The 11,112-nt window shown below is 34.1% G+C and overlaps 2 protein-coding genes across 4 annotated transcripts; one reads left to right on the forward strand and one right to left on the reverse strand.

Annotated features, from left to right (window-relative positions):
• LOC104760805 (indole-3-glycerol phosphate synthase, chloroplastic-like) lies at positions 346–2,901 on the forward strand. 3 transcript variants are annotated; one of them, XM_010483767.2, is made up of 11 exons: positions 346–610; positions 878–1,084; positions 1,172–1,216; positions 1,287–1,463; positions 1,551–1,625; positions 1,705–1,749; positions 1,841–2,005; positions 2,113–2,191; positions 2,270–2,352; positions 2,457–2,525; positions 2,624–2,901. In XM_010483767.2, exons 1-11 carry the CDS (start codon positions 482–484, stop codon positions 2,705–2,707), a joined length of 1,158 nt encoding a protein of 385 aa, XP_010482069.1. In that variant the 5' UTR covers positions 346–481; the 3' UTR covers positions 2,708–2,901. The 3 variants fall into 3 exon arrangements, with proteins under 3 accessions (XP_010482069.1, XP_019095531.1, XP_019095530.1); XM_019239986.1 differs by having other exon boundaries at positions 878–1,066; positions 1,154–1,216; XM_019239985.1 differs by having other exon boundaries at positions 347–610; positions 878–1,005; positions 1,093–1,216.
• On the reverse strand, positions 2,962–6,295 carry LOC109124542 (acetyl-CoA acetyltransferase, cytosolic 1-like). Its single transcript, XM_010483766.2, has 14 exons — positions 6,050–6,295; positions 5,872–5,919; positions 5,683–5,781; positions 5,421–5,594; positions 5,225–5,330; positions 5,008–5,146; positions 4,657–4,734; positions 4,508–4,573; positions 4,097–4,182; positions 3,871–3,970; positions 3,670–3,780; positions 3,546–3,587; positions 3,279–3,471; positions 2,962–3,180 (listed from the first exon to the last, which is right to left on the reverse strand). Exons 2-13 carry the CDS (start codon positions 5,903–5,905, stop codon positions 3,295–3,297), a joined length of 1,212 nt encoding a protein of 403 aa, XP_010482068.1. The 5' UTR covers positions 5,906–5,919; positions 6,050–6,295; the 3' UTR covers positions 2,962–3,180; positions 3,279–3,294.

Raw genomic sequence — 11,112 nt, forward strand, 5'->3', positions numbered from 1 at the left:
TTGTCGGCGTTTTCGGCTGGATTTGAAGTTTTTCGGCGATAGTTTCGGCTGCCGGTGACCGGAAATTCCAGCTTCTTCGACTTCGCATGTGTCATCTATCATGTTTCTCTTGTGTCATGTCACAGATGCTCTTCAATTTTTAAGGAAGGGTTTTACAATTTGGGCATGGACTTTTATGTTAGGCTTGTTTATCTAGACTTATTTAATTTGTTTTGTTTGTAAGGCTTTGGTTTGTTTGTAATGTTGGCTTGTCAATTTGGCTTTAATAAATAGAAACAGTTGTGAAAAAAAAAAAAATTATTTCAAAAAGAAATTATGCAACCAATAGTAAAATGATATTTTAACTTATATGTGGTAGGGAAAAAAAAAATCAAAATTAATATCTCTATGAGATGCGGCGTTTGGGGTACTATTCAAAAGTCAAAACTGTCTCCTCCACTCAACAGATAGCATCGCCGGCGACGGAGAAGACTTAGAAAAAATGGAAGGACTTTGTTTAACCCTTCAGCCCTTACCTTCCTCCGCCATTCAACGGCGTCTCTCTACGTTTAACTTCCACAACAGACTTACCAAACCCTCTTCTTGTGCTCCTCTTCGTGCTCATCAAAAGGTTTCATCTTTCATCCAATTCCATCTTCATGTATACACACCATAGTTGCAATTTCGTAAATTTCACTATGAATCGAGTTGGTGGTATCAATAGCTTTTCAGCTTCTGGAGTTGGGATAAATAAAAAAAGTCAGAATCGATGTTAGGTAGGTCCTCCTAGTATCCTGGAATTGCTTGTTGAACATTGAGTGCACTTGAGAATCTGTTATGTAGTGAAGAAACTAAGTGTATATTATGTTGAGAACTTTTATGTTTTTTTTTTGGTTAGTCTGGAATTACAGAAGGTTCTGATTCAGCATTGGAGGGTAAAGTGAGTGATCTCAAGATCAGTGAGCAAGAAGTGAATATATACCAGAATGAAGTAGTTGAAAGTCAGGGTATTAAGATAAGGAGAAGACCACCAACTGGACCTCCATTGCATTACGTTGGACCTTTTGAGTTCCGCCTTCAGAACGAGGGCAATACGCCTCGTAACATTTTGGNACCACCCACTGGACCTCCAATGCATTACGTTGGACCTTTTGAGTTCCGCCTTCAGAACGAGGGCAATACGCCTCGTAACATTTTGGAAGAGATTGTATGGCACAAGGATAAAGAAGTTTCTCAGGTATGCTTCTTTGTTTCTTTCATTTATGTTCCCAAGTTGCTTTGATTCCCAAGGTTTGCTACATTCGCAGATGAAAGAGAGAAAGCCACTTTATACCTTGAAGAAGGCTCTTGATAATGTTCCACCTGCTCAAGACTTCATTGGTGCTCTTAGATCTGCTCATCAAAGAACCGGGTTGCCTGGTTTAATAGCTGAGGTTAAGAAAGCTTCACCAAGCAGAGGAATTCTAAGAGAGGATTTTAACCCGGTATGAACTCACCTCTCTCTTCCTATTCTGTCAGTGTGAATAAGTTTCGGGATTGAAAGAATTATGGCTGAAGGCTTGATATCTTAGGTTGAAATTGCACAAGCTTATGAGAAGGGTGGAGCAGCATGTCTTAGTGTTTTGACAGATGAAAAATACTTCAAGGTAATGCTGTAAAGAAATTTGAGATCAACTTAAGTATGAATACCTTGTTCGTAATGAAGCCATGATCTGTTTCATATAGGGAAGCTATGAGAACCTGCAAGCTATAAGGGAAGCTGGTGTAAAGGTTCATGCTTTCTCTGTTTAATCCTGTTCAGATTCTTTGTCCAACAGTGACATGCATAGTTCTGATGTCTTTTCATAAAAAAAAAATGCAGTGCCCTTTGCTGTTGAAAGAGTTCATTGTTGAGGCATGGCAGATATACTATGGTAGAAGCAAGGGCGCAGATGCAGTTCTGTTGATCGCTTCTGTGTTACCTGACCTTGACATCAAATACATGATTAAGATTTGCAAAATACTTGGAATGGCTACACTTGTGGAGGTTTGTATGTGTTTCTTCTGGGGAGCCACTTTCATATATGCCTCAACAAAAGAAATGCTTCTGCCTCTTCGTAATCCTGATTTTTTCTGGTTACCACTTGCCATTAGGTTCATGACGAAAGGGAGATGGATCGTGTTCTTGCAATTGAAGGAGTCGATCTCATTGGCATCAATAACCGTAACCTTGGTAAATGCTTGAACAAGACCTCCTTCAAAGCCAGAGAATACATTCTTTCTTGATCCGTTTTACCACCCTTTCTTTCAGAAACATTTGAGGTAGATCTTGGTATCACAAAGAAGCTTCTTGAAGGAGAGCGTGGCGAACTGATCCGTCAAAAAGACATCCTCGTAAGTAGTAGTATTCACATCCCTTGTTTCTCTTACCCCCCTTACAATGTAAACACACACCTCCCTTAAAGTTTGTCTATCCTCAACTTGTCTTTACACGGTAGGTGGTTGGAGAATCTGGGTTATTCACTCCCGAAGATATCGCCTTTGTACAAGAAGCCGGCGTCAAAGCAGTAAGCTTACACAAACTTGATGGTCAAAGATAACATTCCTCAAAATGCTGGTTCACCTAATCTTAGCTCCCATGTGATTTTTCTTTTTCTGTTATTAGGTTCTAGTCGGCGAATCTCTTATTAAACAAAGCGATCCCGGGAAGGCAATCAGCACCCTTTTTGGAAGAGATATCTCAGAGTAGAAAGCTTTTGTATAGAGAAAAATCTTCACTGCGTCTCTTGATAAAGGCTCTTTTTTTTCTTCGAAGTGCCCTGCTCATTCAAGTGTGCAGAGGCTTGTGTCTTTACAGAAATGTCCAATTTTTTTTATTTCTCTTGTCATACATTACACAATGTGTACTTAAATTTACCTATCAAATGTCAAATCTCTTCTGTATGGTTTAGCCAAGTCAATGCATTGGTCGATGATTCAATAAAAAATTTCCGGCAGTACATGAGGACAAATCATTAACTACGATAAATTGGTCCATAATTTAGAACTGACTGTCACAATAAGAAAAAAAAAATAGAATCGAGTTTTCATATAAATAAATAGACTTAACAACATCGACGATCACTCCTTTATTGAGAGACCAACTAACATATAACTTAAAAGTGCAATTGCTGACTCTTGGAAGTTGGAAGAGAGATAGATCCATCTATATAGTTTACCACCCTGAGGGAAAGAAAACACACACATGGGCACGATATCATGAGTTCCTGTCCCGCATTTTATATCGTCGATCTATGAAAACTACACAGAATGTGCGTTACCTGGATTCATAATGCATCAAAGGAGTTCAAGAACAAGAGCAGAAGCACCTCCGCCTCCGTTGCACACTCCTCCCACACCGTACTTTCCGTTTCTCTTCTTTAGTATCCCAAGCAATGTGATTAGAATACGAGCGCCACTGCAGCCTAGAGGATGTCCTAAAGAGACAGCTCCTCCGTTTACGTTCACCTTCTCCTGTTAAGGAAAGAGGAATGTTAATGAAATCACTTAAGTAAATTGACTGAGAAGATGATGTTTTAAAGACTTACCGGACTAATCCCAAGTAGCTTTTGATTAGCTAGTGCTACAACCTGGGAAAACAGGCAGTTTAGCAAAAATTAGCCATCGCAAACGGTTGTCTATTCTTTAGGGGAAGAAGTCTAATTTTCTTACTGCAAATGCTTCATTGATCTCATAGTAATCAACTTGAGAAGATTCCAAACCAGCATGTGCAATGGCTTTTGGTATCGCAAGAGCAGGAGCAGTAGTGAAAAACTCTGGTTCCTGCAGGGTTGAAGTCTCACTTAGTGAATCGAATAAGACATCTTAAATTGTTGTATTTAAGAAGGGAGGGAAAAATTATAAGTAACGCACCTGAGCTGCATCACCATAACCTTTAATTTTTGCGAGCACTTGAAGTCCTAGCTGAAGCGCCTTCTCTCCACTCACTAGGACAAGAGCAGCTGCACCATCACTGTCAACAGGAGGCAAATTTTACTTACAAAAAGAGAAGTTGCAAGTCTAACCAAGATCTATTTCATAGGTCACATTGCTTCTCTAAAACATAAGATATATATATATGGTCATATGGGAAAAGGACCTTATGCTAGATGCATTTCCAGCTGTAACAGTGCCTCCATTCTCCTTGAAACTAGGACGGAGTTTCCTCAACTTTGCAGCATCAAACTGAGACAATGCGATATCGTACATGAAGCAAATCAATAAATTAGACCTCATTTTATGGAATTATCTAACTATAAGGTTCATTTCGTAACGTGTAATGCTTCATACAGTAAAAGATACATATCACTAAAATTTATGACTAGCAAACAGGAACATGGATCAAAACTTCTTCAGAAGTAGCCAATGGAAATACTCTACGGTTTAGCTTAGTTCCGTTAGGAAAAAAAATAATGTATGCAACAGGTGAATATAAAATGAAAAAAACAGAAGCTCAGGTTCATTGGAGTATTAATGCATAATCTATAACCAAAAAGGGGATAAAAATCACCTTCCCAAGACCTTCATCCTTGTCAACAATGGTTGATGGCCTACCTCTTCCTCCAGAAACTTCAACCTGCATAACCAAATTACCTTAGTGTATATTCACCAAATATAACGCACTAACCTAAAGCCAAAACAATACAAAAACATACTAACCGGGACGATTTCCCATGTGAAGGCCCCAGCTTCCTGGGCAGCAATACCACGCTCAAAACTCTGAACTGCATAGTCATCCTGCATAAATTATCAGTAAGACACTAATCAACTGGTGTTTTGAGTTTACCATAAACAATGAGCCCAACTAACCAATTTGTGTAATTCACAGTTTCAGAGAGAGAGGTAAACTATCATAGCTAATTTATCAAGACATCAGGAGCAAGAATATAAGACACTGGAAGTATACAAAAGGTTTATGCAGAGTATCTACAGATTACAAGTTAATGGGGGACATATACATAGCAAACATCAAAGAACTGTTAATTCAAATAAAATTAAGGAACAACATACTTGCTGCTCCCTTGTTATCTCAAACTTCTCAGCGCACAATTCTGCGCAACTTCCCATCCCACAGTCGTTATAGACATCCCAAAGTCCATCCTTTAGCATTCCATCTACTACTGAATCATGACCAAATCGAGATCCTTTCCTGCATCAAAAATTTGAATAAGATACAATATTGCATAGTGTACAAAGACCAAACGATTGCGTAAAACCACATCACTACCTCGCTTCTGCCAAATATTTAGGTGTATTAGACATGCTTTCCATGCCACCAGCCACAACTACGTCATTGATCCCTAACTGGATACTTTGTGCAGCAATCATTACCGCTGAAAACCACCCAAAAAGCCCTTGTTAAAAGAATCAAATCCAAAGTCTAAATAAAAAAACAGAGCCCAAATGTCCCAAAGTTCTCTCACCTTTCATGCCTGATGCACAAACCTTGTTGACAGTGGTACAAATAACAGAGTTAGGGATTCCTGCACCTAAAGCAGCCTGACGAGCAGGAGCTTGACCCAAATTAGCACTAAGAACATTGCCAAATACAACTTCTTGGACAAGAGATGGATCAACATTTGCTCTCTTCAAAGCAGCTGAATCAGTAATAAAACCAACACGGGCACGTCAAATTATTATATACAAAACTAAAGACTTTGCACAGAAGTAAGATCTGTTTTGTACCTGCAATAGCTAAAGATCCAAGCTTTGTAGCAGGCAAAGACGAAAGAGATCCAAGAAAGCCACCCATTGGAGTGCGTGCAACACCCACAATGCAAACATCTGTGACAATGAAACATTCATGTATTCAAAAGTTTTGATCTTTCAATTTCAGTTTTGCCAATGATTTATGAAAAAAGAGAGAGTTGTTACCTTTCGGATTCACAGAATCTGCTGTATGGGCCATAATAGCTAATCAATCTACACAAAATGGTGTCAAATGTGAATGCAAGTAAAAGTCAACAAGGGACCAATCTCGTTTACGAGTCAGATCCCCGAAAGTGAGAATACGATCAAATGATGGAAACAGAGATCTGTAAGGATCGTTTACCTGATTCTTCAGTTCCAGAAGAGAGCAACGAATGGGAAGAGAGGGAGCCAAGTCGTTGTGAAAATGACAACAGATTCTACAATTATAACTGGGAGAGGAGAGACAGAGAGAAACAGAGAGGGGGGAGAGGGTCCTATAAAAGAGGACGCTTTCTTGTGATGTTGTTGTTGTCTTTGGTGAGTGAATCAGCGACGATAACTACGATGAAGAGCAACACGACGGCTATGTGATCTGTTTACTTCAAATCTTTTAATGTTTTTTTAAGGAAGATAATTGCACATGTAATACTTTACTTATTTACGCTAATCCTTATTTTAATTATATATATACTCATTGTTTGTTCCATTTGACTTATTTACGTAAATCTTTAATTTAAATATATATATATATATATATATATATATATATATTATAAAGTTGGGTTTTGAAAGTTAGCCAATAATAAGATTTTGACATGTGTCAAGTTATTAATCTTAGATTTTTACAACTCTAAAAGTTAATACTTAATAGGAAGAATTGGATTACAAAAAAAAATATATTTGTTTTTAAAAGTATTAACAATATAAAAAGATAATTATCAAAAAATTTAAAAATACAAAATATATTTAAATAATTATAAGGAGATTATATATATATATATATATCATAAAATTCAAAATTATAATATTACTAGGTAAGGGCCCGCATGATATGCGGGTTTTAAAATTGCTGAAGAAAATAAATTCTAAACCCTAAACAATTTTTTAAAAATTGAAACAAAAAATATTTCTTGAAGTAAATATTTTAATAATTTTAGTTAGAGAAAAAAATCGAATTTGTATTTACCTTCATACACTTATTTATGTTTTTATATTTTAAATATATTATAACAATTATTACAATAATCTAAAGTTAATTTATACCCCACCAAAACTTTTGCTAAATACTCATCATTACAAATATTATTATTGTCACAATTCAAGAACATTTCACAAATGATTACAAAATATCTTACATGCAAAGAATTTATCAAAACAACATATAGTTAATAACCATATACAATTTTACTGTATGTTTTACCATTAAAAATATGCTATTACACCAAAACTATTTTATTGTTAAAGTATGCTCTTTATCACCACCTAAAATATATTTTAAACAAATTAAACAAATTTTATGTTGCTTTACTTTCATTTTGGCACAATTATAGTTCTTATAATTATTAAAATTGTTTTGTGACATAATTTTTTTAACCATAAATTTTTCTACTCCAAAGATATTTTGGATGAACAACTGGTGAAAATTATCTACTCGAGTACAATGATTTTATGACCAATCCAATAAAAGTTTTTTATTGAAAAATTGAAAGAAAGTTAATATAACATAATAAAATTAAAAAAATTGAAAATTATAAACAATTCAAAATAAAAACTTTAGAAACAATCAAAAACATGATATATGTCATAATCACGTTAAAAGGATCGATGACATGTTTACTCCTCAGAAGTATCGCATTGTACCAAAATTACTTAGAACTATGACCTCGTCTCAAATATTCTCGAATCGTAAGTTCTCAACCTATTTCTACCCAATCAAAAGTTCTCATATATTTCTCTATATACCTGGGTTTAAACGGTTTACTAACCAAATCCGATAAAAAAACCACATAAATCCGGTTTAAAAACAATTTTAAAACGGTTTACAGTTCTAACTTCCCAAATTTCAAAATCGCTTCTCAATTACTCGATCAAGTAGCTTTTGTTTCAGTACCGGAATCATTGACATTATCTAGAAGAGAAAACTATAGATTTTGACCAGAAACATCAACCATCGATTAATTTTCGAAACTTATAATGCTACTAACTGTAGAATCACTTTTGGAAAATCCATCAGTATCTCCATCCTCGATTAATTTAGCGGGATTTATATACTTTGATTCCATTTCATTGCATATGATAGCTTCCATAGAAGAACCTGCACGAATAAAAGACCCACAATAGATAAGCAAAATTATAACAGGAAAAAATCAAACATGAAAGCTTTCTAAACATGTAAATTTATGTAGATATAATGTTATTTTCTTAATTAGCTGTCATATTACGTTTCAAAAATAACAATTCTTTTGACATAACTTATGTTATTCTTTTTAAATTTGTTATTCCCTATTTATTGATTAATAATAATATACAGGTTTAATGAATTATGTTTTTTGCTTATACATGTCCAAATCTAATTAAAAAAACACATATAATATAATTAGCGTACAATGAAAGATATATTAGTTTGTTAATTTTCCTTTTTGATTTAGGAAATTTCTTTTTAGATATAAACATGTAAACTTTATGTAGATTTAATGCTATTATCTTAATTAGTTTTTTTGAAAAAATAATAATTTTTGACAAATGTCAACATCTCATCAGTAAACTTGACACATGTCATGATCTTATTAATGGCTAATTTTGAAAACCCAACTTTTTATAATAAGATTTTATGATTAGTAATTTTTTTATTTTAAAATTAGAAATTTGTGTAAAATTGACACTTGTCACGATCTGGTGAGTTAGTAACTTTTGAAATTGACACGTGTCACGATCTGGTGAGTTATTAAGATTTTCTTCTTTTAAAATTAAAAATTTATGTAAAATTGACACTTGTCACGATCTGATGAGTTAGTAAATTTTGAAATTGACACGTGTCACGATCTGGTGAGTTAGTAACTTTTTGAAACCATACTTTATATAATAAGATTTCCTTATTTTTAATTTTAAGTTATTAATTCTACAAAAACAAATATAGAAAAAACATTAAGGAAAATATAGATAATTATTAATTCTAAATATTAGAAATACTCACATCTATATAAAAATATATTGTCTCATATTTAAATAATTTATTCAAAAACACTCTTTTCAACTTTGCTTAATTGGAATTTATTTTTTAATGGGAAAGTAAAATTTTTTTATTTTTTTTACTAAAATTTTCACCTACTTTCGTCTTTTGAGTTGGGAATAGGTAAGATTAATATATTAAGCAAAAAAAAAATTAATATATGCGTATTCTTTTCTTGATACTGTAATTTAAAATTTATTGTAGTATTTTTAGATTATTTAATTTAATTTAAATTTTCATCATTGAATTATTTAGGATTCTTATATTACCATGCTTATAATTTTCTATTGTTTCTTAAATTATGCTAAATTTTTTTTTTCTAATTTCTCAACTTTTATTGGTTGGTCATAAACATTTTTTTTTTGCAAACATAATTGTTACCATTATTCATTCAATCACAAAGGAAAATAACGAGTAAAAGCTCATCAAGCTAATGAATGGATAAAATAGGCTAATCAAATACAAGCGTACAACAAACATAGATAGATAGATTGGAAAAGATAAATCGTTGTTGGTAGATCCATATGAGCTCAAACACTCTGACACCCTGGTTTGCAGAAATGTTTAAAACAATTGATTTGGCCATATACGTCACCAAAATGCACTTATTTTTTTGGTCAAGGGTCTTTAGAGAACTTTATGATGGGTGACCTTCATGTAAGTGATTGTCGGAACTGTGCGAGTGATGACAAAACACAGGAAAAGTCATTTGTTGATTTGTAAGGTTGGTAAACAAGTTTTCAAAGCCTCCCATGCATAACAAACCGACCATCAAATATGAGTGGGTCCACGAGCCGGGAATAGATGTTGGGCGCACTTAGGAAGGTGGGCCCATGGACTGAGAGTGGACATGGGCTTACTAAGCAATGTGGCGGTTGAGGCGTTACAGAGACAGAGGCTTCGTCATGGTGTGTCAAAGACACTTTCACGAATACAGTGGGAAATTTAACATTAGTTATTATCAAAAGATTTTGTGACGTTAGAAAAAGGTTTTTAATTTCATTGGTTGTTCGAACAAGCCATTTTGAGATAGCAAAAAGACGTGAACATTTTCTCTCCACACAGGAGGAGGGCAGAGCCGAGGTTCTCGCTATGATGGAGAAGGTTGGACACAAGGTTATCTACCCAAGAGAAGAAGGTTGAGGAAGTTGGATGCAAGGTTATCTACCCAAGGGAGGAAGGTGGAAGAAGCTGGACGCAAGGTTATCTCCCAAAGGGAGGAAGGCGGAACCAAGGTTCTCTCCATGGTGGAGGAGGTTGGACGCAAGGTTCTATCCATAACGGATGAGAGAGGAGCCGAGGTTTTCTCCATGGCGATCATACATTATTATGATGATTCATCATTGATTAGTATATTATGTAATATATAAATACATTAAGCCAACCATTTTACTTTCACTTTGGCATAGTTACTATCACAAATACATTAGAAAATTTAACATTAGTTACTATCAAAAGATTTTGTGACGTTAGAAAAAGGTTTTTACTTTCATTGGTTGTCGGAGCAAGCCATTTTGATATAGCAAAAGGACATGAACATGTTCTCTCTACATAGGAGGAGGGCAGAGCCAAGGTTCTCTTTATGGTGAAGAAGGTTGGAAACAAGGTTATCTCTTCAAGTGAGGAAGGTGCAGGAGGTTGGACGCAAAGTTATCTCCCATAGGGAGGAAGGCAGAGCCAAGGTTCTCTCCATGAGAGATGAAGGCGGAGCCGAGATTTTCTTTATGGTGATCATATATTATTGTGATGATACATCAATGATTAGTATATTATGTAATATGTTTTTTATTCAAAAATGTTTTTTGAACCAACAATTTTAGTAATAAAAAAACTACGCATAAGAGAAAGTAAAATAGTTGGCTTAATGTGTTTATATAGATATTTTCTAGGTGATGATAAATAATATATTTGTAACATAGATTATATTTAAGTATAAAAAATATACTTTTAATAGTAACATACATAAAAGATTTATAAATGGATATAAATCAGTCTATTATAACAAAAATAAAATTTACAAATAACATACAACAAATTTTCATATATGTTTGTTAAATTTAATTTAGTTTATATAACTTTAAACCCGCGCATCGGGCGGGTCTACATCTAGTATATATATATACTTGTTTTTTCCATTTGACTTATTTAATTTATATGATTGGCTGGAAGTTGGTGTGTCCATTTCAAAGAAAAAA

The sequence above is a fragment of the Camelina sativa genome, chromosome 18 (assembly GCF_000633955.1).
Source record: "Camelina sativa cultivar DH55 chromosome 18, Cs, whole genome shotgun sequence".
NCBI lineage: Eukaryota > Viridiplantae > Streptophyta > Magnoliopsida > Brassicales > Brassicaceae > Camelina > Camelina sativa.